This window comes from Talaromyces amestolkiae (assembly GCF_001896365.1).
Source record: "Talaromyces amestolkiae strain CIB chromosome Unknown scaffold1.1, whole genome shotgun sequence".
Classification (NCBI taxonomy): Eukaryota; Fungi; Ascomycota; class Eurotiomycetes; order Eurotiales; family Trichocomaceae; genus Talaromyces; species Talaromyces amestolkiae.
This window is the reverse complement of record NW_024468037.1, coordinates 2919673-2945605: the sequence shown is the minus strand read 5'-3', so window position 1 is coordinate 2945605 and position 25933 is coordinate 2919673. Positions and strand designations below refer to the sequence as shown.

Genomic DNA, 25933 nt, shown 5'->3' with positions numbered 1-25933 from the left:
TGCTCTTCGTGATACAGGCCCAAGCTCGGCAGTAGTGTGAGGATTGATTCTGCAGACTTGCATGATGTTGATTCCAATTGGACCGAGTGCCATGGCGGCGGGCACTAGGGAACTCTCAAAACTGGAGCAGCGATGCGATGTGCACAAGCCATTTTCGATGTAGCGTCTTAGTCACTTTGTGCAGCGGAGTACGAGCAGAGTGATAGTAGAAGACTAGAAGAGGGGAGGTAGCGTTGACAAGCGAAGCTTTGATGATCGAAGAAGGCAAGTGCCATCAGGCCACGAGGGGAAAAGAGAGGGAGCTCTCGGTTGCGGGCAAATCTGCGATATAAATAGAACTGTCACATGATGGGCTCTTTCCAGAACTACCTGTAAAGTAACTGTCCACCAGCTACTGACTATCTATATCTTTCATCCACACCAGTACACCGTTGAAATCAATTGTTGAGCTCTCTTTCCCACCCTGTATATTGTGTGAAGAAGCAGCCCTCGTGACTTGCAAACAAACGAGGAGTGCCAGCGCCCGACAAAAAAAATGACAAACGCGGTGCCCTCCTGGGACTAGCGCGTTGGTCCAGCTCTCATATAATCTTCCTGGAGCTCATTCATCCTACTCCTCCACTTCTTCTATTCCTCTACCAGCGAGTCACATATATGTCTCTTTCTAGTGCTGATTGGCATGAAGCTATGAATTCAGAAAAATGGACTTCACCCTCGTCGCTCAATTGATCCTTCATGTATGCAAAAGCTAGATCTGCCGCATACGGAAGCGGTCCAGGTTGGCTGCGAAAAGCGTCTGGAAGAGCGAAGCGAAACATTAACGACATAGATGCCGAAAAATGAAGCTGTTATGGCGAAGATGCAGATGAACGAGCGCCAAGAGATCATCCATATACTACCCAAACATGAAAAGCAATGCTGGAAGCTTCAGTGGATCGAGAAGTACATCGAGGAGAATGACCGTCAAAGTCTAGTGCATAATGGGCCGTTAAAGTTCTTTTTCTAGCAGAGAATATCGCTGTGGCCTCTGCGATCTACCTGGTATGAAATACTCTGTGTTTAATCTAGTTACCCAACCCTGCTGACTTGACTTTCGTAGTGCAATCTTCTCCTCGTTAAAATGGAATACGAGCCTCACAGCACGGCGGCCGCAAAGTTCGGATCCATCTTAATGAAGCATCCAGTACTGATGAACAAGGACAAACTCGAGAAGAAGCTCACACCCATCGGGAGCGCACATTTTCGGGCGCTCGATCGCACAAAACGAGCAGCTGCCGCTTTCCAACCAAGGCGACTTGGAACTTCTCGCGACCGCAACCGGCATTGGCCCTCACTCGTAGTCGAAGTCGGTTTTCCGAACCTTATCGAAAGCTCAAGGAAGATGCGATAGCTTCCTGAGGTCACGTAGGTCGTGTTTGTCAGTCTGAGGTTCTGTTTCTGGTGTAGTGGTCTATTTCTGGTTCTCAATTATCTCCTTCATAACAGCGTGCTGGAATCGGTTCTTGTTAATCTCATAGCTAGTTCCATATAAACGATTAATTTGTTCCTGTTCTCTTAGTATAGTTCTCCTTAACCCTAACTAAAGGGTGGGCTATCGAAACATGTGGGGTGCTTTCTTCACCGCTCTACGATCGAATTTATTCTGCCGTAAGCCATCATCAAATAAATTAAATGAATTTCAAGCTAGTCAGACGTCCCTCGACAACAAGGGTGGACGGAACCCTCGCACTGAAAAAATAAAATGGCTTCAAGTACCAAAACGACAAATCCGGCTCTCGTAGGCCCATCGTCACCTTCACTCGCCCTTCCACCATCGCAATTCGCTCGCCTTCAACCTCATGCCTACCTTCTCGCGCACTTATCMCCMCCTCCTTCCAGCCAACAACAGTCGCCCTTACGAGCCAATGGCCGCGCACCTTTAGAATTCCGGGCTACATCCGCCAATTTGGGCTCTCTTTCGCATACGAATGGAAGTGCAGTCGTGAGAATTGGAGATACAGCTGCCGTCTGCGGTGTGCGCGCGGAGATATTACATACAGAAGATATAGCTTCGTGGGGCGTTTCTACCTCATCTGGGAGTCGCAAGAGGAGAAAAATTATCTCAGATGACGACGAAGATATCAAACAAGAAAAGGAAAATGATGAAGAAGACGATGACTATATCAAGAATCTCAACTTGATTGTGCCCAATATCTCTCTGAGTACGGGCTGCGCGCCTGGCTTTATACCTAGTGCTCCTCCATCGGCGCTCGCTCAGGCACTCTCACATCAAATGCTCAGTATGCTACATACTACACATCTTATCCGTTCCGAGGACCTACAAATATGGCATCACCCACCAGACTTGAATGCTCTCGCCAACGAAGAGCAAGGCGACGACGCAATGGAGACCGAATCAGTGGATCAATCGTTTACTCCTGAAGCAGAGATCAAAGGTTTCTGGGTCCTCTACATCGATGTCATGATGATCTCTCTCGCCGGTAACCCATTCGACGCCGCCTGGGCGTCTGTCGTTGCTGCACTACAAGACACAAAATTACCGAAGGCTTGGTGGGATATTGATAACGACATGGTTCTATGCTCTGACAAGGTCTCAGAGTCACGAAAGCTCAACTTGCGCGGTTTCCCGGTGTCATGTTCGTACTCTGTCTTTGAGGCGGATGCTGCTGCTGATTGGCGCGCTGTTGCCGTTCCAGATGCAGATGAGAATGGAGGTGTAAAACAGACCTCTCAGCAGCCGGAGAGATGGATTTTGGCTGATCCTGATGGGTTCGAGGAGAGCTTGTGTCGAGAGCGGGTATATATGATGGTTGACCGGGACGACAAAAATGGTAAAACGAAGATCTTGGGTATGGAGAAGAATGGTGGTTTATCTGTGGGTCGCGAGGATCTAAGGAAGCTTGTTGATATTTCGACACAGAGGTGGAAGCATGTGAAGACTATTTATGATGGTTTACATTAAGTGATGACCACCACAGCGGCATATCAATAAATCATGGGTATCAAAGAGATGATGAGATAGATGTTCTATCTTGAAACAATGTAATAATAAGATTCCCTTTTACCCACCAAATACATCCATCACACAACGCCTAAAATGCAAGAGTAACTATACCATAACCAACACATTTTTTCTAGCCTACATAGTACGCCATACCGAAACAAGACCGAAAGAACCAGGATTATGCCTTTTGCCGTGGCACTGAGATAGACATAGAGAACAAACACTTCTCGTCTTCCTCGTCTGTCTTTGGAGGAACAGAATCATCTGGTGAACCCTCGGGCGTCTCCTCGCTACTAGACGGCTTTTCAACAAGTGACTTTTCTGTCGCCTGTTCGTCGTCTCTCTTGACTTCGACATTATCAAGTTGAGGCTTCAGGTCCCCTGACCAGATGCGGGAGAAGAGTCCAGCTTTGGTGGTAGTCTTCTTTCTCTCTTTTTCTTTGTCTTCCTCGGTATTCTCCTTGGGATCTTCGTCCTCCATCATATCTGAGAACGACCACATAGAGTCGAGCTCATTCCTGAAGTAAGCAGTGCTCCACAGGAAAATGAGGACACCAGGTACTAGGTAGAGAAGTGCGGGCTGGGCGTGCTGAGAAAATTGCATGGCAACCAAGGTGGCTACCATGCCGCTGATATAGCCGACAATGCTGGCGTAAAAGTACGGTTTGGGAAAAGACGAAGAATTCGAGCGTGTCCAGAATCGCTCTCCCCATCCACCGGTTGCTCGCTGATAGATCGCCTTTTCAGTACCTTCTACTGAAGACTCCTTTTTCGACAACATCATGCTCTTGTACTTGTAGTACAAGAAAAGATCGAACCTCAAAGCGAGGCCAATCATCATACCGGGAACCACAATATCACCAAGTCCTAGCATAGCAAGAGATAACTCGTTGGGGTCTTCATTAGGGCCGGTCGGACGAGGAAACACCATTTTAATAGGAACATCGAGCTTCGTAGCCACAGTCACCATCAGTGGGGTGAAGAAGACAAAGTAAATATCGTAGAAAAACAGTGATGCTAAGATCAAGGAGCCCGTTGTAAATGTTGATGGCGATATAACTTGTAGCGAGCCATAGCAGAAGCTGAAACCTAACAGGTTTGTCAACCACCATGGCTTCGCGAAAAAGGCGAAATAAGTGACGGCAATCAGAGCAGTAACGGCTGCAGTAACATCCAGCATATCGAATCGCACCTTAGCTTTAAAGGAATTTAGTGCTTTAATTCGAAGGTGTACCTTTTGATATGCGACGGCACGCAGACCCCAGAATGAGTTTCGAATCGTGACAGGTAGTGGAATGGCGCCGAAAAAGCCTGGCAGGGGAGATGTCCGTTCGATGGGGCTTGCGGTATCTGAGCTTTTCTCGTGCACGATGGCTGCGACTAAACGTTTAGATTGGTTCACCTTCCATTGATGATCTCCAGAAGAATACGTCGCAGGAAAGATGTATGAACGCAGTACTTTCAATCCATCCCTTAACAACGCACCAGCAAAGAAAAGGCCCATTTGCGAAAAGTAGAAGCTCAGAATCTTGTTCAGAATGCTGGGGTCTTTCAGCCACTTGATGATCAAGTATAGGCTACCCAGAGTCAAGCCTGMCATCAACGGGAACATCAGAGCATCTGAGGGCTCCAGTCCTTCCATCTTGCTGCCTGTGTCCTTTCCCTCATCCTCCTCCTCGTCTTCGGAATCAGTCTCGGCTTTGGACTTTTTCTCTGCTTTGGCCGCTGATGAGGGACGCGATAAAGAAGCATGAGCTCCTGTATAGATCGGTATAAGGGCGGATACGATGAGATGCGCATATGTCGGAAGAAAGGGTTGCATGTCCTTCAGTTGTTCCACTATCGGCTGCAGAGATTCGAAAATGGAGTTCATGTCAGCCATGGTAGCTATGGAGGTCGCGCCTGATGCGCGCAAGGATATTTCTGGATTTCGTAGCAACTTGTACGAAATAACAACAGGAAAATAGGTAAATTCCAAGTTTAACGGTTCGTGCTAAGATAAAGCTATTCTATGACGGAGCGGAGAGTGATAGTGCCAAGTGGGCGGAAACCTAAGAATTTATCGGCATAGGTACATCCCACCACCAACAACACTCAGCTTAAGCTCCAAAACACCATTGGTATATCTGAACTGATGCAAACATGGCGACCGATATTTTATTCGATACGACCATGGTATGTATTCTTGCTTGCGTCTTGAAGCCGTCACTAACTCTCACAGGGTTCTTTCGTCGTGGAACTCTACAATGACCATGCGCCAAAGGTATGCTCCAGGACTCAACACCAGCCTTCTGCACATATTCTTACTTCATTCTTCAATAAACAGACCTGCAAAAACTTCGCGACTCTTGCTCAGAGAGGGTACTACAACGGTGTCATCTTCCACCGCATTATCCCGAACTTCATGATCCAAGGAGGCGATCCTACAGGCACTGGACGCGGAGGCAGCTCAATATACGGCGAGAAATTCGAAGACGAGATACACTCTTCATTGAAACATACTGGGGCGGGTATTTTGAGCATGGCCAACAGCGGACCGAACACGAACGGAAGTCAATTCTTCATTACTCTAGCTCCGACGCCTTGGCTCGATGGGAAACACACGATATTCGGACGCATAAAAACCGGAATGAGAGTTATCCAGCGTATGGGCTTAGTCAAGACCGACGCTGAAGATCGTCCTCAGGATACGGTCAAGATTATCAAGGCGCGATTAATCGAGGAGGGTGCAGAGGATTGAATCGATGCCGGAGACTGGAAGATAGAATACCAAGCAGAGCAGAGATGGGTTTCAGCATACCTTACGGCTACAACAAACGTCCTCTTAGGTACACACGGCTTGCGCAGCAGGAGCATACATACTGGAAACGTCGTGTAAGGACTGTGCACCTGCTTTGCGAAGGTCCTGGATCCATTGACGTGGATTACGAAGCCCTGTCTTTGATAGACAGTCAGAGCACTCTAGAAAATCCGAGGCTGGAAGGATGCAGCTAGACTGCGCAGAATGTATTAAAATATGCGGAGAAGATGTAGCTACAGATTAAAATGAATGTTTCACAACCTACGAACCGCTCCCATCACTTTAAATCCAGGGCAGCAGATACAGGGTGACAAATCTCATCTACCACTCTTATCAAAATAGACCAATGAAGGTTTATTTGTAGTTTGACAAGCTGCTACAGAAGGATTCATTGCAGCGTGTCTACGCAGAGCGCAAGAGTGGTGTGATGGAAAGAAGATGAAGTAGCCGATTTTTTCTGCACTTAAATGGGTAGATGAATCACTAACCTTATCTAGACTAGTGGTAAATATCGTACGCAGTCTCGAATGGCGATACATTCTACTTCAGAGTCAATTCTTCCTTCCAATTTGCTAATGTCCGATAGAACAGAATCAAAACCACGTCAGATTCTCTTTTAATTAGTTGGACAAGCTTTGATTACCAAAATTACGCTAATGTCTCCAACAGTATGTAGAATTGTATGCAAGCTCTTCGCATTTTGTTCACACCGATAATACCGTGTAGATCACGTGATCCACTAGCTTCGCGGATGATGAAAGCTTCGACGGTAATTCTCCGGCTTTCTTTTTCTCTCACGAATTATTCTGCCTCAGATCAACACATCGATGCACGTCATCTTTGAAAAGATGAGCTATGTTTTGAGCTTTGGAACAGTTTGATGATGTGACAAAGAAGTGTGAGGATCCTCATACAAGATCTTTCTCTGCATTGTAGAATAGGACAACTCACTGTCGGCGCGAGTCAACATGGAATCCTTAGCAGAAACCCCATGGGATGTGACGGTATCCGGGACGGGGCTTGCGCAGTCACTTCTGGCCTTGTGAGCTTGGCTCTCCTGAGTTCGCTTCGATTTCCACTAAAGTCGATCCTAGAGCTCTGTCCCGGTCAGGTAAGAAGGTTCTTCACGTGGATAAGAACACATACTATGGAGGACCCGAAGCTGCTTTTAGCATCCAAGAGGCACAGGAATGGGTAGTGTCATTACAAAAAGGTTTGCCTGGAAGTCGAGATTATTGCACACGGCTCTTGCTCATTTGTGACTGCAGCACCTGGCCGAGAGCCGTTTGAGGATGTCTCCATCTATTCGCCCTCGGATGCGTCAGAAGACGGGAAGAAGCTGTCCTTCTCAAGGGCTTACACACTTTCATTGTCACCACAGCTTGTTTATACTCGCTCGAAGCTGCTACCCACGCTTGTGTCATCCAGAGTTTATAGACAGCTCGAGTTTCAAGCCGTCGGAAGTTGGTGGATTTATAGAAAGTCAGCAAACCCTGATGACGATGTATCGGGACTACGTCGAGTACCGAGCAGCCGCGAAGACATATTCGCTGATGATAAGATCAGTATGAAAGCAAAGAGAATGTTGATCAGGTTTCTTCGAAATGTAAMCCAGCCACAGCAGACTGATGAGGGCACCGAAATCCCCACCACAGAGGAAGATAAGAATATGTTCCTTTCGGAATATTTGAACACAAAGTTCAATGCTCCCTCCGAGCTGCACGACCCTATCCATTCGCTGTCATTATGTCAGCAGGCCCCCCATAAGACCCCTACGAACCTCGCACTTCCTCGTATCAAACGACACCTTGGTTCACTGGGTGTATTTGGACCTGGCTTTGGAAGCTTAGTTGCCAAGTGGGGTGGCGGCGCAGAGATTGCTCAAGTGGGTTGCCGCGCGCTGGCTGTTGGTGGCGGTGTCTATGTGTTAGGTCGAGGGATCGAATCTGTCGACCCTTCGAAAGACAACGAGGGCTTTCACCACCTTACACTGTCGAATGGAGAGAAAATACGCAGCAAATCTGTTGCAGGGACTCTCTGGGATTTACCAGACGATGCTGGAAGTCCTTTGATATCGACACAGAAGGTTGCTCGCTCAATATCCATTGTGTCCTCTCCATTAAAAGGACTTTTTCCAATCACTGCTGAAGGAGGTCCTATGCCTGCAGGAGCCGTAGCAGTCATTCCTGGCGAAGCGCTAACTGATGAAGCTTCGGAAGCTACACCGGTATACTTGCTACTTCACTCTAGTGAAACTGGAGAGTGCCCAGATGGACAATGTAAGTTGATAAGCATTTCTTCCTTTGCCTCTACCAATCGAAGCTCTTCAATGATGATCGTTTAAACTTATCTACATTGCCTGATGGACATTGATGAAAACTTTATCAACTATCAACGACTGATGAGAGCATTTTTCTGTCTTTCTCGATTGCATCTGTTTTTTCTTTCTTATCGCGCTAATGGATGGCTGTCTGATAGGTGTTGTCTACGGAAGCGTCTCCGTACCTGGTCAAGAAGGCCAACGACTTTTAGAGACAGCGATCGATCTTCTACTCGATTCCTTTTCTGATGCCACAGGCAAACCCGCTGTTCTATGGTCCATGCGCTTCACTCAAGTCGGGACTCTTAATGACGCCAGTGCTTCTCCGGTTTTATACAAGAGCACAAGGTCTGATCAGATATTGTACTTTGCGCCACCTAGCTTGGATCTCGCCTTCGACGATAGTATTGTGGAAAGTGTGCGAGAATGCTGGAAAGCGATTTTGGGCGAAGAAGCGCAGGACGATACGTTTATGAACTTTGAGGATAGAGAGACGTATGATGACGATTAGTGGTGTCAGGTGCTTTCATCGTCCATGGTAACCGATCCTCTATATATCACCGCATGTAACGGCGTGTGATACAATAAATCAACGCGTAAGCATGCAATCAAGTACTAATGTCTCAGCCATGTGTGGCCGGCCAAGACCTGGTTACATTTTAGATAACATTGTTTCAGACTTTTCAATACGTACATGCATGTCTCACACAAACTAAGCGTCGCCGGAGTATGTTTGCATTGCACAGACGTAACCTTATGACACGGGCCATAATACATTTAATTATGAGACACAACGACACGCGATCAGTGCATTCTATCCTCAGTACCGTGAAAGTTCTATCAAAACTTTAGATATTTAAACACAGAAAATACACTGCGTCAAGTGACTCTGATAAGAGCGTGGTATATCGAGTGCCGGATGCATTCTTGTGGTCTTTTGTCGGACACAAAATTACGCAAATGGAAAAACAACAACACCATCATCAATTGACCCATGTCATATTGCCAGCCAGAGGGAGTCGTCATCGTCTAGATCCATCTAAATTAAATGTCGTCCATATATTAGCTCTCCTTTCATAATCCGTCCCGAGCGGAAGGTTAGGCCAGGAACGGAAACGGTTCTTCAAGTCTTGTTTTGCTTATCTCTGTTGAGCTGCATCCGGCGTCGCTGCCATACTGCCTAGAAGAGCAATCCATGGAGGTACAAATCTTGACGTTGACCAGGATGAGCCGGAACAGCTCTGATTCGTCGTTTCCAACTTGTCACAGAAAATTTAGATATATCGTGCAGATAGCTTGATTGAGAGCACGTGCTCGGAGCCGTTATAATACAACGATTTCAAGTACCGTAATGTGCTCGGTAATCGTAATCGCTTTATGTCCATCATTATCAAAATGCCCCACTAGCCGTGCTCATTTTGTAATATGATTGGACTGGAAAGGACCACAGTGACCGCGATCCTCTCGCCTTGATGTCTGATTCGCATACGATAGTTGAAGCTAGCATTCACATAGTTTAGCTCCGTATGGTGAGAGCATCAGCTGGTATTACACATACGCACCGAAGAGTTGCTAAATAGTACGAGGACGTCACTAGCGGACCAGAGACCCGTCGCCATAATCTCCCTGAATGGCAAATGCAGCCACTGCCAGCCAGCACCTGGAAGCCACCAAAGCCACGCAAAGATACCGGCAGTCTGGACTCGACTGTAAATTTCGTGCCCTGATACTTGAGTGCAGGCGATCTTTCGTCCTGAAACAAGTGATATTCATACTATGTCTATCTCCGCCTGTCAATCAATGACCTAAGTAGCAAGTACAGGTACCTGCGCGTTCTATGAAATCAGGAGGAATACGTGTACCGGGAACTCAGTGCACGGCGCCGATCGCTGCGTGCGCGGGTGACGGACTGGGGCCGACCCGTATTACCGTACTGTAACAGTGATTACGCACTCTCAAGCTGCCCCTTTCACGGTATCTGACACTACCATGTATTTTAGATCCCCATATTCTAGCCTACGTACATCCAGCTCAGAAAAAGATGCACCTGTCTTATCTCCAGGCAAAGACGAATACGAAAAAGCTTTTTTTGTCTGCGTTCTTCTCTTCTTTTCCCGCATTCGCACGCTGCGTGGCTGTCATCGTATTACTTTGTCCAGTCTGTCCGTAGTTTTCATTGTTCTCGATCTGTCAATTGCATCGTCTGGCTCTTTCTGCCGCGTACGTCGCACTGCTCAGAAGAGACAACGACAACGCCGTACATTCGCTTACCACATCCTCGAAATTAGTTCTTCATTTGTCTTGCCAGTCTTTTTGACCTAAATCGATCGTGTCTTACCTGTTCCCAGGCTTAGCGTCTCGTCTTTTGAGTTTTGGTGATTGGGCCGGTCCACTTTCTTCTGCCTCCCTAACCAACGACGTTGCGTACTTACGGGAAAGGACACCCAGACAACCCTTTCTTCCCTTCTCCCTCCTTTCCTCAACTCCCTACCGCCCGCCCGGAGAAGGAAAAGGGAAAGGATCATAATAATAATAACAAAAAAAAAAAAAGAAGCACACCACCAGCCAAGCATCACGTCGCCCCTTCTTTTTTCCCGACACGCCATTGTCTTGTCAAGCGAATAAAAGAACTGGTCCGTCACGCTTCTTGATGACTTCGCCGAAGTCATCATTTTCTGCTGGTCCGGTCGTCAAGATGCCTTTCTTCAGGCTCAAAACACTTTTCCCCTTAGTCGCCATCTTGTCTATTGGGTTTTTCTTCTGGTGTGTTGACAGATATGATCGTGCCGCCCTGTCGTCGAAAATCAAACATCCCATCGAGCAGATTTCGAATACAGCAAACTCGATAACGTCGAACAAGAGCCCGCCCGCTCAGGTCCAGCTACCCAGTCATAGCTCCTTCGGAAACTGCGAGTTTGATACCGCATCTGCGCCTCCCCTACCGTACAGTGAATGGCTCATTCGCAAGAACTTCACTCGCGCGTTCATCCGCCCGAATCAGGTCAGCGCCCAGACACAATTCCGTTCGTTAGAAGATATCGACACCCCCGTATTACCCCCTTTCCGTGCGCTAGAACGCGGCTTGATCATTTCCGATGAGAATAACGACCGAACCGTCCCCTGTCCGACCGTCGCCAATGTCAATGTGGCTTTGGATCACGATGTTGAGGAGACCTCGAAATTGCTATTTGGTCTCGCCACAACAGTTGACCGACTGGAACGTCTGTTGCCGTCTTTGCTATACTCCTTCGCCGGCACCAAGGCTAGTCTTTTGGTCCTAGTGCCTGAATCGGACGATAACCTCTCAGCCCAGGAGGCATACTTCCGCTCCCGAGGACTCGACATCACCCTCGAGAGCTCGCCACTAGAATTCACCGCTCGTTATTTCGGACTTGTTGAAGCATGCAGTCTCTACATCAAAACACAGCGCCCTCAAACCGAATGGGTTGGCTTCATTGACGACGACACCTTTTTCCCGTCGCTTCCCTCGGTTGCTCTTCAGCTTAAGCAAGCTGATTCCTCGAAGAAACACTACATTGGCTCGCTCTCGGAAGCAAGCTGGCAGGTAGATACATGGGGCCACATGGCCTTTGGCGGCGGTGGTATCTTCGTTTCGAAACCACTATTGGATATCTTGATGGAGAACTACGACGAGTGCCAATCCTGGGGCGAACAACCAGGTGACCAGAAATTGGGTCAGTGTATTGAGCGCTCTAGTAATACCCCTCTCACCTTGTGGCCATCGCTACATCAGATGGACTTGACCGGAGCCCCCGATGGTATCTTCGAGTCCGGCCTTCAAATCGACAGTCTCCACCACTGGAGTACCTGGTTTACCAAGGATGTCGTGAAGATGGGTGCCGTTGCTGCCGCGGCTGGTAAACGATCAGTTCTCCGCCGCTGGGTCTTCGATCAGCAGGAGTTCGTCGACCAGTCCACGGGGGAGTCGTATCGCACATTCTGGGTCCTGACGAATGGACACTCGATTGTCAGATACACTCTAATGCCTGGTACACCAAATGACGCCATTAACTTTGACCATGTTGAGAAGACTTGGGAAGAGGACATGGTTGGTTACACGCAGCGCTTCGGTGCCATGCGAGAAAGAGATCAAGACGGAGTGATCAAGGAGCGCTACTTATTGACAGACGCAATCGTCATTGGAGATAACGTTCATCAGTTCTATACCAGAGAAGAAGAGACAAGTCATAGTCTCATCGAAATAGTTTGGCTCGGCCCTAAGAGCGGCAGCAGCACTACTACGACCGGCAGCGTAGCCAGCGCTGGTGGCTCACGAAACCCTAACTAAATATACGATATTGAACATTTTGCAAACATACTATTCTTGCACATTATTTCGTTGAGCGAAGCTTCTCCGCCTCGTTGCTGGCCTACGCGTCTGGCTTTCCGATTCGTCTACACCTTTACATACTTTCAATTTCGACCTCCCGAAGATTTGGCGGCGTATGAATAGATATCCTCAACATGTGAATCTTTTACACACTTTTCTACAGTCCTGTTGCTGTTTGTCCTCATTTTATGGCGTTTACACACTGGCTGGTTTGCACTTTCCATCGACGGCGCGATTCTAAGACCGGGCAATCGTGATGACACATTCTTCTTCTCCCTTTCAGATTCTTTTCGAAGAGAGTTTGAGAGGCATGTACTTTCAACTTGAACTTCCTGTATCTTACCCTGTCTCCGTGTCGACTCCTTTCGCATGTGTTGCAGTGTCTACGGCCCAATCACCGGTTATGCAGACGTGTTTTATCATGGAGAGAGGTATTTTGGGTTGTGAGTCTTGCTGTATACTCCTTGAAGCGGTGTATTCTTGACTCGGATATTTTCCTACTCCTTCTTTTCCTTTCTTTCTTTTTCTTTCTCCTTTCTACCTTCTATGATGACCAGATCCTGAGATCATATGTATAAATAGTATCGTTGAGACCAGTTATGAGCAAGTCTGGATTCGGACTGGATAGTGGCATTCCTTCTCTCGCTCGCTCGCTCGCAGGCAGAGACATGTACTAGTGCACAGGTGCAATGTATCGCTGATTGATGATTGTAGATGCATTTGCTTTGCATCCATATATTCTTTTGACCTTATGGGGACTTCTGCTCCCTTTTCTTGCTTTGTTTTACTTAGATGACATGTTTGATTCCCAATATAGATTAGAATTTAGTATCAATCTTGATGTAATGCATATACTCGTGAATGTTCTTTCTCTGTGTTCCATACCTGACTTGCGTTTGAGACATGCACTTGGGAGCTCGATGAATTTCTAACATGAGATACTAGTCAACCAATAGGGTCACTGGAGCCACGTGACCCAAACTCTCGATTATCTCTACCGTGTGTTGTAAGAACTGACTAATGGCTTACTTATAAAATCGAGTCATCGTGGTGGGAAAAAGTGGACAATGCAGAGAAAAACGAACTATTATCGCAATCTGAGGTGACACCTCTACTCAATAATTGCAGAAGGCCGAAGTGAAGAAATAGTCTGTTCAGCATGAATTGCTCCACTCAAGCTTCTCGACATCGTGTACTTGAATTGAAGAATTGATTGGCTGTGGCTATACAGTCTGCGAGAGAATTATAAGGATGAACTCAAAGGATGAGCACAAATTCAGCATGAAAAAGCAATCCCAAGAAACCAATATCATGCCCAACGACACGGAAATAGCTTCATCCGAAGCAGGGGCCGCAGGGGCCGGAGCGCCCAGGTGGAGAATATCCAAAGCATGCCAACAGTGCCGACGCAGGAAGATTCGCTGCGATGGCGGCGAGCCTTGTCAGCACTGCAAGCAGAAAAAGTTGGAGTGCGAGTATCGCGGGTTTGTGCGACAGCGGAAACGGAAGCATGAGCTTCTAAGTAAGAATGAGGATGCTGCCGATGCTGGTGAGACTGGTGAGACTGATGATGGGGAAGATGGGGATGATGCGGCAATCCTGGATATGACAGCTTCTGCGTCAGCTCGAGGGAAAGGCATTGCGGTGAATCGCAAGGGTTCAAGGTCGATATCAGGTCCCAGTCACGGTGCTGCTGCTGAAGGTGGCAGCAGAAGAAATGATCTCGTTGATTACAGCGTTGCCGCGACGCATGTTGCTTCACCTTCATGCGTGATTCAGCTATACTACGGCCCGCATTCCAATTTTTCACTTATGCAGCTGATGTATCGCCAATTAGTCGATGGGCTTGGTGCCAGCGAAAGCAACAACACATCGTCTTCACGAAGAGACGAAGTCGAAGAAGTCGGGCCGGGGCTGGATCTGTTCAGTTTCCGTCGCCTGTTCTTCGGCGACCTCGCGGGTAATCAGGATGCATCTCTTTCTGGAGGGCTGGGATCGGGCTTGAATTCATTATTCTTCATTCATCCTTCGACAGCTTCAAAGTATCTTGAAAGATTTTTGTCGACCATTTACTACTTTTGCCCTTGGAAGTCCAAGGAAAGATATCGACAGATGCTCAATGGCCTGTATCAGACAAATAATGATATGTCTGCGGATAATCCGCAGACGACACTGTTAATTCTCATGCTAGCACTAGGTGCAGCCGAGATGAGGGATGACGAGATGGGTGACTTTCTCTACAAAAAGGCGAAAGCTAACTCGGTAGCATTTGATGAAATAGTCAACGTTCAGACAATACAAGTGCCAATACTGATGATAAGTCAACCTTCCCTGCTCGGATGCTTCTATGCTGACCCTTGATTACGCTCATTATCAATCCGAAAAAGCCAGACCTAACTCTGCTTTTCTCTGCCTTGGAACCGCGACAAGAAAGGCTCTTGCAGCTGGATTGCACAAGAATACGCGTTTCAAGGTCGAACAGACGACAGAGGATGCCGAGGAGAAGAGGCTGACTTTTTGGAGTTTGTTTTTCTACGATATGTTTGTCTCTCTTTTAATATCTGGAACGCTCGTGGCAAAGACTGACAATTCTCAGTTGGATATGCTTCGGTCTCGGCCGTTCGATGACTATACCAGCCCATGAAATCACCATACCAAACCCCAAGGAGCAGCCAATGTTACTTGCCCTTGTTGAAATAGCGCGTATCATGGCTCSAGCTGCGCATAACATGTACAGTCAACGACACGATTCTTTACTGTTGATGTGGAAAAGTGCCAAAGAAATCCGTAAGGACGCTCAAGCTTTCGCCCGCCGTGTACAAGGTGTCTTGAATTTTGGGCTTGATGCTTCTCCGAAGACTGGAGAGGTTGGTGTCTGCCAAATCGTTCTTCAATTATGTAAGTCACTCAGTTCCCTTGCTATTTCTGCTTCAAGTGTCTGACATGACGAAGTGTATCATAATACGCTACTTCTCACGTTCCGGCCCTTCCTCGTCTTTAGAGCAAGATGGCGCCGAGATGGGATCATGAAACAAAATGAGAATCCATCGGCTAGCAGTGACAAAAGTGAGCAAAGCGCCACTCCTCCGTGGCTCGACGAAGCGTGTGAGAGCTGCTTGGAAGCTGCGCGATGCATGATCCGGAACCTCTCCGGAGCCTGTGAAGTCAATCAATATGTTCGGGTATGCACTTGTTCTATCCTTTACTGAAGTAACTGCCATTCTAACCCTAGACAGGAAATTAACTACCATGGCTTCCACCTCGAAACCGCCTGCTTCACCCTCGCCTTCGACATGATGCACTCGACCCCTCAAGCCGCCGAAAAGCATCTGCCGTGGGTCCGCTTAGGCCTACGGTGCATGTCCATCATGATACCAGAGGGCGAATACAAAGGACAAACCTACCTCACCATGAATGCAGTCCAGCAAATGCTCATCGCTGTATTTCCGGAATTAAAGACTGCTACAGGTCCGGATCTTTCGTCTCCTGATGATAGTAATCGATTCGATAGCGAAGTGTATGACAGATCGTCACTCGGGGATAATGTCAGCAGCAGTCTGAGCGAACGTAATTACAATCTACCAACAAGAAACCCGATGTCCAATGATGCACATTTCGCAAGCGGACAGCAGCAACAGTACGCTCGACAGCAGCAAATATATAACCCTTCCCCCACCGCACTCCTAGACGACTACAACAACAACATCTACACCAACCCATCTACCTTCTTCACTTCTCTCGGGCAAAATCTCATGGCCACTCCTGTCAGTTCTACAGAAAGCAGTGCCAACAACGCAAACACCATTTCATCAGCCGACGATATCGGCATGGTCGACTTTACGCATGCAGATATACCGATCGATTGGAAGGACTTTGACTTTTCGACTATGGATCTAGACACCTTTATGTCTATTGATCCGGTGAATTCGTCTGCCGCGAATATTAACAATCATGCTGTCAATTATTTGAATACTTTTGGTGGCGGTACAGGGCATGGACCTGGAGGTTGGGGCGGGAATGATTTTGGGAGKGGATTTATGTCTGCAAGATGATTTTATATAGCAGGATTTGGTGGTAGAAATTAGAACAGTATATGTAATGAACGATTGGATAACACGCTAACAAACAAAGAAACGAATGACCTTGTTAATTAAAACCCCTTAAGTGTTCTATCATCGCTTTCCATGTCTACTGATCAAGTACAACTCAAGTATCCAGCCTTGGGTTGTAGACTCGCATCAAACGCCATTGACCACGATGTCTAATCAAATGGCTTGCAGTCCGACCTTGGCATCGATCAATCGGTATCGCTCCTTCTCCTTGCGATCCTTTGATAAGACTGCCACGCAAATTAAGAGGATCATATCAAGTGCTAGACAGCAAGTTAGCATCATACGAACAGAGGGATAGGGTGGATACATACCGACGATACCAAAGATAGCAGTAAAGATGGCGTCAAGGGTGCTATTCACGAAGCTAGAGAATGGGCCCACACATCCCTCTTTCTCTGCTGCAACCAGAGGTGTGGTGCAAGTTGCGTCGGTAACGAATGGTGGGGATGTGCTGTTGTAATAACCGCAACAGTCAAACTATCAAACAAATCAGTGCCGGTTCTGTTTCAACGAATTAGGACAAGACATACTCTTTGTTGTAACAAACTCTGGACAGCAGACGTCTGTTGGCCCCATGAGGTATTCAATGCTGCGCGGGTCCTGAGAGTCTCAATCCAAATGATCAGTCCAATGACGAGTGTGAATACTCCAGAGACAATGACCAGCCATCCCTGAAGTTGAAGCCATAGCCGACTGTCGCGCATGATCATGCTGGGAAGAGCGAGGAGGAACGTAGCGAAGACGATGATAGCATTAACCAAGGCCACTATGTAGGAAGATCTGTCAGTGCATGGGTATATGTAACTGGATTAATTCCACTACATACCTTTCTCAGGCACCATTTTGAGTAAAAGAATGCTAGGTGCACTGTTCATCGTCGGGGTAGAATTGACGGCCTGGCTGAATAGCAATGACCCTACCAACAGTATTATACCGCCGGCCATAAAGAGAAAGTTCGCACCGGCATAGCTCAGCAGGATCTTGTCCACTCTCATGTTGACGGTGATTGATGGGTTTCAGTGAAACGGATTAACGGCGTGGTATAGTATTGCTGATACTTGACGATAGAGAGCGATAGAGATCTCCAAAATTTTGTGAGCTTCTTAAACGAACGGTGACTTAGTCTGCCAGAGACTAGATGTCGTATAATCTAAATCCAGTTGAAATATCAAGGTGAGCCGGCTCACGGAAAGAATCGAAAATCGCGGGCGTGAATATCCCTACCGAGGCTGGAACTCGAAATTCACAAAGTCGTTCGATTCAATTGAAAGAATTCTGGGCCATCTCCTTAATTAATATTCGCAATAGTCTACCGGAGTGTGCATCCGCTGACGGTAGGTGAGGCAGAAGCCGCAACGCGAAACGTCTCAGATCAGTATCCGTATACGTACACCCTGGGCACCACATGATTAACCAGAACAGAGGGCAGCACAGCGATCTTGATGAGAGGAGAATGATCTAAAGTTGTACCACATATGAGTATCCTTAATTATCGCAATGTGATCTGAATACTTGCCGATGTATCTCTTACCAGACCGATAAATGGACGACAGTACCTTGAGTACTGTTTATCGCTGTCTGCGGGATGTGTGAAACTTTGTATGAAGTGACCTGAATCGGGTTTCAGGTGGTATAAAACAGCGATTCATTTTTGCGTCAAGTCAAATCAGACATCAGAAACCGATATATACAGGATGACGCCGCAGCATGGTGACAAATTCCGATACAACAAAGTGTACCGACGGTAGTCATCACTAGGAAAGAAGTATAATCATCGATATCTCAGTCCAGGTCGCTGAATGTCCTGAAGCAGTCTGGTGAAGCCTGAATTGAGAAATGGAAGATGGTTGACAGTCTGAGGTTTTTCACAGGATGATGCCGAGGGGCAGGCACACAACGACGACGACAAAGAAGGAAGGGGCTACTCATACATCACAAGGAAGAAGCGCCTTCCGTCAAATGCCAAATGCAGCCGTCATCTGCAGCTCGTCAAAAGAGACTTAAGCTCATCATCCAAACTATGTGAATTAGGCTTGATTGCACAACATTAATAGGCCCATCCGGACCTTCAGCAGCAATACACAGATACAAAGTGATGGCATGAACACGTGTTGTGTCAAGGAGAGAAAGAAACAGCCACAGAAAGCGAGCTTATATTGATGCAAATCCCATTGTTTATTTACACTCATGTACAAGTCTTATCGTGGATAGGTACAGTGTACTCTGTGTTGATGAGCATACATCTGACCACTGTACAGACTGTGGAAACCGGTCTAGCGCAATCTGGAGCTGTCAACAATGTTGATCGATACGATGTGTGTATGTAGATGCCAATCCGGCATCTGTGCAAATCATCCAGACTGACAAAAGGCTAAGCTTCGACCTGACAGCACGGATAGCACCTACCATCCGACAGAGGCAAGGCCTCGACCAGAGTACGTACTATGGTACACGTTACTATGTAGATGATTGAGCTAGCGCGATCTGCAGGACGTATCTGAGTTATGAATTCTGGAGACTGCTAGGACCATCAGCACTAGTTACATACTCCGTAGTAAGTTGAGACCAAAATTAGGCTCGGCCTATCGTACGGAGGCTGTAACGTAACGCCAATGGATTGATTCAGCTCGAACAGCACTGACATATGCTGTGGTAATTCCTGAGTGGTGTTGATGAGGACACCCGACAATTACTATGTATGCAATGCACCTACATAGTAATGTTCTAGATGATCTAGAAGAGTACTTCCCTTGGAAGTCCTGACAGAGTTCTCAATGTACATACATAGTATTGACACAGAACTCACCGAACGTCGTAAAATACGGTAAGACCAAACGTCACGTTGATGCTAAGGCCGCCATTCCTGGTAGGTCGCTAGTGTGTCGGCGCTAGCTGTTTCCGGTGTTTGGGTCAGTCGTATTAGTACAGCTTCAGCCTTCAAATCGACTCCGTGGGTCGCTCCACTCGTCCTTTCGTGCGACATTGATAATTTGATGTTTTTCAATAATTTGGGACAATCTCTGGGTCACTACTCTAGTAGAGCACAGTATGTAAAAAACTGTTTCTGTCTATACTACATAGTAAAACTACTATGTGACTAAATGCTTTTTCTGCAGCGGTAGACTCTGGAAACTGGCAGTGCGAGACAGCTTAATTGATTGCTACCAGACCGTGGCCAATGGCAATACAAGCCTCCTCATGGGGCCGTAACTGTGGTAATTTTACGCAATATAATGGTCACCGCCTGCCGTGTGCAGCCTCAAAAACAGCAATTTCGTGGGTCGAGACCGCGAAACTGCTGTTTTACAGCGGGGCCAGCTGCTGCTATATAGCCAATGGCACGAGACTGTAACAGCGCCACTGGCTTGTACATTCGGATCTGATTGGATGTTGTCTGCGCGGGGAGGAGTCCATCTCCTCAAACTCACTTATCATTGGCGGATACGATACCACCGGCCCATCTTCTCCAGCCGCGCGCCGTTACTCGTGGGTGTTTTAGTACTGTTTTTGCCTCTCCGTCGTTTTATTACCGTTTACCAGGCCTGACCAGTTGCCCGTTTTTCCCTTTTTTACCCACMCCCGCMCCTTCCCCCCCCCCCGAAAAAGGTCCTTCCTGCTTTCCTTCCACACTTTACCCAAAAAACTCCCTCTCCCAAACGCGTTACTCGATTTGGCCGTCTATCCATCAACCCAAGCATCATTCCTCTTTGGGGAACTTCATCTTCAATTCTTCAACTGCCTTCCAACAAAGCTTCCTGCTTTACGCTCACATCCCACTTATTCATCTCAAATATAACATTCCGCTCTCCCAATCAGCCCTTGATCCCATTTGCCTCTGTCATTATGGCTGATCTCTCCGCCAACATTGTTTCCGACGAGCATGCCTCGCCCTCGCAGGACGAGCTACAGCAGATGGGCAACGGTGCCAATGTCGACCGCAAGCGCTCCCGTATGAGTGCTGCTGGTGACGACGACGACGACGATGATGATAAGCCTGGTCGTGAGCGTCGCAAGATCGAAATCAAATTCATCCAAGACAAGTCGCGTCGTCACATCACCTTCTCTAAGCGGAAGGCCGGTATCATGAAGAAGGTACGTCCAGTCGCGTTCCGCCGCGCCTCAAACAGGCGTCCTGAGCTCCCACTACTGTTTCTCGATATACTTGTTACGGTAGTATATTCAATGATTAACATTTAATTGTTAGGCCTACGAATTGTCCGTATTGACTGGTACTCAAGTACTGCTGCTTGTCGTCTCCGAGACTGGTCTCGTCTACACATTCACCACTCCCAAACTACAACCTCTGGTCACCAAACCCGAGGGCAAGAACCTTATTCAGGTAAGCTGAGAAAACGAATCTACCAGAGTGGACGTCATCCTGATTGACTTAGGCTTGCCTGAATGCGCCTGAACCCTCCGCCGAGAATGGTGTCGACGCCACCGATGTTCCCGCCGAGTCTCCCGAAGATGTCTCTCACAACAACGTCAATGCACAGCAAGCACACATGGCTCGTCAGCCTGGCATCCAGCCCGGGTACATGACACAGGAGCAGCAGCAGCAGATGGCCTACTACCAGGGTCTGCAGCAACAGCAGGCACAAGCAGGTGGACAATACCCAGGAATGCCCGTCGGAGGCAGAATGCCACCCCAACATCAATCCACTGCTTAAATAATTCGTGTGCGGCTCTTTTAATGGTTGATTATACCAGAGTGGCAGGKGTTTGTGGCCATGGTGTTTCCTTGTTTGCGGTGTTCCTTTCTTATTATATTCGTCATCCTCGACTTTCGCCATCTACGATCCTGATGCCCTTCCCGCCTCTGCTCGTTTGATACCCTTTCACCAACATTATACAGTTGCCTTAGCACAAAACCCTGTGTATTCTGAATGACCCCAGCCCAGTCTGGCACAATTCTCAATCTCACCTTATCGAGTTCAACAGTCATATTGTGTTATCTTTTGGGACCAGGTCATCATGATTTTTCTTTGCAGACACAATTATCATCTGTCTCGTCACAAAAACATAGGAGAGATACCAAACATATTGAAACGGACGAGGAAAAGTGACAAAGGAGGGTTCGGCAAAAAAACAAAACTTTCTTACCTCTCATGATACTAAACTGGTGAAAGCTCAATGCTTAGGTGTGGAACAACTGTCGGGGTTTCTTTTGTCGACGCTTGATTCATGTCTAATCATCGGTGAAGATGAGGTGTTCTCGGAGTGTGTGGTCTTGCGGTACTCGTTTATTTGCGTTCGGATTGACTGCGATATTTCCATTATTTTCACTGCTTGAATATGCTGTATGTGTTTTCTTTATATTCTTTGACAGTTTCACAACTCTTGCGCTGGCTTTGATTCATCCGTTCTAGTTTGACTTGCTGTGGGATTTTTCTTTTCTTGATGTATTTCTCACAATTACGGATATTTCCTTGGTTTCCCTCATACACAGACTCGGCGACGAGTTTGGAGTGTCTGATTTGTTTTTGCTCAAAAATCCATGTATCAGAAACTTTCATCAATCTACATGTGCAATTAGGCTTGTGAAGAACAGAATCGAAGCTACCATGCGCTTGAAAGCAAGAAACTCCTCTAAGTAAGAATTATTGACTTTGAAATATAGATGGACTACGTATTGATTGTTCCAAGGTTATGTATCTTTGCTATTTGCCGATAAATTTTCAACCGACAGGGACATTTTCGATTTTGACCCGAATCCGGTAAGACTTACTGTACATGGAAGCTTCCCTGTTTGGCTATGTTGATCAGGGCTGCATTCACCTCGTGCTTCTGTTGGACCTTGCAAGTTAAAGTGGGCTTGTAAATTCTCACAATCTAATAATTTACTCTTTTGATAGATACGACGTTACTACGTACTATATCGGTCTACTTCTATGTTACGATTACGTCTAGGGGCAGTTATCAATACGTTTCCAAGCATGTTTCATTACATTTTCGTATTCTTTGTAGAGTCGTATGTATTGGTAGGAGTAAAACTCATCAAACAGGGGAATGCGTCGAGTCTCGCCGATTCCTTCGAGGCCATGATATCCCCGTCCACCGCTTTAATAATACCACACCCCGCTTCCAACCAGCGCTGAGGATTGTGCCTGAATCCGAGTCATTATTGTCGACAACAGTTTCAGTGTTGCCCTGCTCGTTGCTATGAGAGGTCGCCCCGTAAGTTCGCGGCAGTTCATCTTGATTGTTACGAATCGGGCTCGGTGCGTGACCGAAACCTGGCTTCTTGCCTAATGAGACTGGTGCTGAGGTGCGTCTCGATGACCCAGTATACCCTCGTTGATACTGCAAGCGACGCGGACTCCAACGCGACAACGCCGATGGAGGATCGGCTTGTTGCTTCGCATCCCGGGTCTTGGATACACGGAAATACGAGTGACTTTCGTTATCTCCTAACGATGGTCGTCTCTGCCCTCGAGTTTCAGAAGGAAGAACTGAGAATGTCCGCCTATGCGGGTACTGTAGAATCCGCTTTCGTGTCGTTGAGCTCGATGGAGATTCCGTCGATGTCCGCCGTCGTCCGGCGCCTTCATTTTCGGAGTCATCGAGTTCCGCCCAGATTTGTGCCGATTCATTATTGAATGTATGAGCGTCAAGGGTGTGAGATCGATATCGATATGTAGGTATTAAAGGTAGACTTGGAGCACGTTGATGCGATGTGTCGGTCCCTTTCGACAAAAGTGGTTGCCGTTCACCATCCATGAACTCTTCGTCTTCTTCAGGTTCGGCGTATTCTTCCACAATGCCCATTCCAGCTCCCAAAGGTGTCTGCGCTGTATTCGGCAATGTAAGACTCGGGTGAGTGTCGTTCGCCTCCAGTCGCCAGGAAAGGCACAAAACACCCGCCAACAAAACAACAGTGCCAAGCGCAATGAGGCCAGCATGTAGTCCCGTCAGTTGAGACGCCTGACGGAAATAAATCAATCCATCCAAAATCGCGACAATGTTGTAGATGCAAAAAACAAAAGGGTAAAGAACGCTAGTGCTACACAACTTCAAGCCAAGATGCATATAGTACAATTGGGTTAGGGCGAGAAGGACCAGCCCGATCAAAATCATCCAGGACTGCCATCGATTGAATTGATTCACATGATCAACGATCGTGCGGACAAGTAGCTCAACCGCTGATTTGGCCAGCAGCAGCGTGTGAGCCGACAGGACTCCGCTGGAAAACCCGAATGCTAACCCACGGTAGAATTTCCCTTGGTGGGGGGATATAAAAGAACGAGGAAGGTGTATAGAGCGAAAGATTTTGGAGCTGCCCGGCGTCGAAATGGTCTTGATTATGCGCGAACTAAAAAGGACAAGCAAAACCACCAAGCCGGTCATGACCATCCATACCACGAATGGCCGCTGATCGAGCAACTCTAAGAGTTCATCGAGACTATGCGCCGGTTCTCCGATGGCGCCGAACGTGGCTATTAAGACTGCACCAATGCATACGAGCACTGTGCCAACGAAGGAATATTTTGTAAATGTTTCTCCAAGAATGAGCGTCGCGGATATTGTATTAAAAACTAGGCCGGACTGCATCACTCAGTTAGTAAGAGCAGAGCGACTTTTCGAGAAATCCACATACAGCCTGCAGCGTCGAAAGAACCGGCAGCGGTAATGTCGTGAGTTGTATAGTGCTCCCAACAATATTCGCAACGACAAACATCAACATGCCCAGCTGCCATCTTCTTCGCTTGTATGGAGGTCTTCGAACCTCATATGGCGCCTTTTCGTCTTCTAGTAAGTGTGATTTTCGCTGGAGGGTGAGTCCGATTGCTTGTAGGCTGGTAGAAATGACACCGACAATTACGCCGATCTGATGGACAAAAGTCAGAAATCGAGCGGACCCCCTCATTGCATTGCGAAAAGATGAACGGTAAACTCACGGCAATACTCCCCTCAGGCGATATATCACCTAGCAAACCCATCTGCGAAGTGAAGCGCGCGGCGCATATGCTCACTCACTTGGCGGAGGTGTATAGATTGTGGCAGATGCTGGACATGTCGCCGTGTCAACGTGTTATACGAGGCGAAGCATAGAAATCGAGGAGTGCTTGCGAAGAGATTGCGAAGATGTCGAGAGACTTGGAGGGGAGATATATAGTAGATAGAGATGCAATTTTATTGAGTATTGAAGTAAGTAGTTTATGTAGTTAGTGAATCGTCATGTCTTGGGCCGGGGCAGCTGATGCCTGCGGACGCTTGGCCCATTCCGTCGTCAGCGGACCCACTCTCGTAGCTTGCTGCTTCCATCACCTCTGGAGTCTGGACAAGTCAACTACGATCATTCAGTCGCGATCAGCTTCACATTCTTTCGGGCCGCTTCGGTACGACGTGAAATCACGCGGCAGAACTCCTATCCACACCCACGCGCCTTACGATATCGTGGGAATCAAGCAAACCTTGGCCTCGACCATATAGCATCGTCATCCCACCTCCCCAGTCAAGACCTCACATATAGACAGTCAAGATGTCGCAACGCCATGCCCTCTCAGACGACCAGGTGTGTAACTGAGGGCCTCCAAATTGGTGTCGCAGCGTTTGCTAATCACATCTTTATGAAAAGGTCGCCGGCGAGCTCCGCAAGATGACAGCTTTCATCAAGCAGGAAGCTCTCGAAAAATCCAAGGAAATCCACATCAAAGCCGACGAGGAGTTCGCCATTGAGAAATCTAAACTGGTCCGTCAAGAGATCGCTGCCATCGACGCCCTATACGAGAAGAAATTCAAACAAGCCGCCATGTCCCAGCAAATCACCCGCTCCACACTCTCGAATCGCACCCGTCTGCGAGTCCTCTCTGCTCGTCAGGAGTTGCTCGATGAGCTCTTCCAGCGTGCACGCGAGGAGGTCACCACATCGACCAAGGATGCGAAGAAATATCAGAGTATATTGGCCAATTTGATTTTGGAGGGTCTCTACTATCTGAATGAAGATAAGGTGGCGGTGCAAGCCCGGAAGAAGGATAATGCTGTGGTCAAGAAGGCTATTGAGGATGCTCAAAAGGAATTCAAGGAAAAGGTTGGCCGGGATGTGACGATAGATCTTGATGAGAGCGACCCGCTGCCGGATGGATCGTGAGTGTCATTCCTTTGATCACACTGTTTCATGGACTAACAGTTCTATACAGAGCGGGTGGTGTTTCTATTGTCGGTGGTGGCGGCAAGATCGATATCAACAATACTTTCGAAGAGCGACTGCGACTTTTGGAGATCGACGCATTGCCTGCTGTTCGCGAGACACTGTTCGGAAAGAATGCAAACCGCAAGTTTTATGATTAGATTTGTCATTCTGTTTTTTTCCGTGTCTGGTCCTTGTTTGTTTCCTGTTTGTGTG

General features: G+C 47.5%; 11 protein-coding genes across 11 annotated transcripts; 8 read left to right on the top strand and 3 right to left on the bottom strand.

The window, feature by feature from the left end:
- Positions 1-829: 829 nt before the first annotated feature.
- Positions 830-1390, top strand: BHQ10_000964 (uncharacterized protein; the record flags this gene model as incomplete). Its single annotated transcript, XM_040882577.1, has 3 exons — positions 830-968; positions 1007-1041; positions 1100-1390. The coding sequence occupies 3 exons, from the start codon at positions 830-832 to the stop codon at positions 1388-1390; spliced, it is 465 nt and encodes a 154-aa protein (XP_040729469.1).
- A 351-nt stretch (positions 1391-1741) lies between these two features.
- BHQ10_000963 (uncharacterized protein) lies at positions 1742-2962 on the top strand (the record flags this gene model as incomplete). Its single annotated transcript, XM_040882566.1, has 1 exon — positions 1742-2962. One exon carries the CDS (start codon positions 1742-1744, stop codon positions 2960-2962), a length of 1221 nt encoding a protein of 406 aa, XP_040729468.1.
- A 220-nt stretch (positions 2963-3182) lies between these two features.
- On the bottom strand, positions 3183-4886 carry BHQ10_000962 (uncharacterized protein; the record flags this gene model as incomplete). The annotated part of the gene is made up of 2 exons (XM_040882555.1): positions 3183-4384; positions 4490-4886. The coding sequence occupies 2 exons, from the start codon at positions 4884-4886 to the stop codon at positions 3183-3185; spliced, it is 1599 nt and encodes a 532-aa protein (XP_040729467.1).
- A 260-nt stretch (positions 4887-5146) lies between these two features.
- On the top strand, positions 5147-5744 carry BHQ10_000961 (uncharacterized protein; the record flags this gene model as incomplete). The annotated part of the gene is made up of 3 exons (XM_040882544.1): positions 5147-5179; positions 5226-5267; positions 5331-5744. The coding sequence occupies 3 exons, from the start codon at positions 5147-5149 to the stop codon at positions 5742-5744; spliced, it is 489 nt and encodes a 162-aa protein (XP_040729466.1).
- A 1028-nt stretch (positions 5745-6772) lies between these two features.
- BHQ10_000960 (uncharacterized protein) lies at positions 6773-8635 on the top strand (the record flags this gene model as incomplete). Its single annotated transcript, XM_040882533.1, has 4 exons — positions 6773-6846; positions 6899-7017; positions 7073-8083; positions 8283-8635. The coding sequence occupies 4 exons, from the start codon at positions 6773-6775 to the stop codon at positions 8633-8635; spliced, it is 1557 nt and encodes a 518-aa protein (XP_040729465.1).
- A 2184-nt stretch (positions 8636-10819) lies between these two features.
- BHQ10_000959 (uncharacterized protein) lies at positions 10820-12433 on the top strand (the record flags this gene model as incomplete). The annotated part of the gene is made up of 1 exon (XM_040882521.1): positions 10820-12433. One exon carries the CDS (start codon positions 10820-10822, stop codon positions 12431-12433), a length of 1614 nt encoding a protein of 537 aa, XP_040729464.1.
- Positions 12434-13786: 1353 nt separating this feature from the next.
- BHQ10_000958 (uncharacterized protein) lies at positions 13787-16527 on the top strand (the record flags this gene model as incomplete). The annotated part of the gene is made up of 5 exons (XM_040882510.1): positions 13787-14702; positions 14797-15016; positions 15072-15373; positions 15428-15657; positions 15712-16527. 5 exons carry the CDS (start codon positions 13787-13789, stop codon positions 16525-16527), a joined length of 2484 nt encoding a protein of 827 aa, XP_040729463.1.
- Positions 16528-16740: 213 nt separating this feature from the next.
- Positions 16741-17582, bottom strand: BHQ10_000957 (uncharacterized protein; the record flags this gene model as incomplete). The annotated part of the gene is made up of 4 exons (XM_040882499.1): positions 16741-16847; positions 16899-17064; positions 17118-17353; positions 17414-17582. 4 exons carry the CDS (start codon positions 17580-17582, stop codon positions 16741-16743), a joined length of 678 nt encoding a protein of 225 aa, XP_040729462.1.
- Positions 17583-20430: 2848 nt separating this feature from the next.
- On the top strand, positions 20431-21257 carry BHQ10_000956 (uncharacterized protein; the record flags this gene model as incomplete). The annotated part of the gene is made up of 3 exons (XM_040882488.1): positions 20431-20679; positions 20792-20926; positions 20979-21257. The coding sequence occupies 3 exons, from the start codon at positions 20431-20433 to the stop codon at positions 21255-21257; spliced, it is 663 nt and encodes a 220-aa protein (XP_040729461.1).
- A 1327-nt stretch (positions 21258-22584) lies between these two features.
- Positions 22585-24527, bottom strand: BHQ10_000955 (uncharacterized protein; the record flags this gene model as incomplete). The annotated part of the gene is made up of 3 exons (XM_040882477.1): positions 22585-24132; positions 24185-24415; positions 24486-24527. 3 exons carry the CDS (start codon positions 24525-24527, stop codon positions 22585-22587), a joined length of 1821 nt encoding a protein of 606 aa, XP_040729460.1.
- A 542-nt stretch (positions 24528-25069) lies between these two features.
- Positions 25070-25878, top strand: BHQ10_000954 (uncharacterized protein; the record flags this gene model as incomplete). Its single annotated transcript, XM_040882466.1, has 3 exons — positions 25070-25102; positions 25166-25674; positions 25728-25878. The coding sequence occupies 3 exons, from the start codon at positions 25070-25072 to the stop codon at positions 25876-25878; spliced, it is 693 nt and encodes a 230-aa protein (XP_040729459.1).
- Positions 25879-25933: the final 55 nt, after the last annotated feature.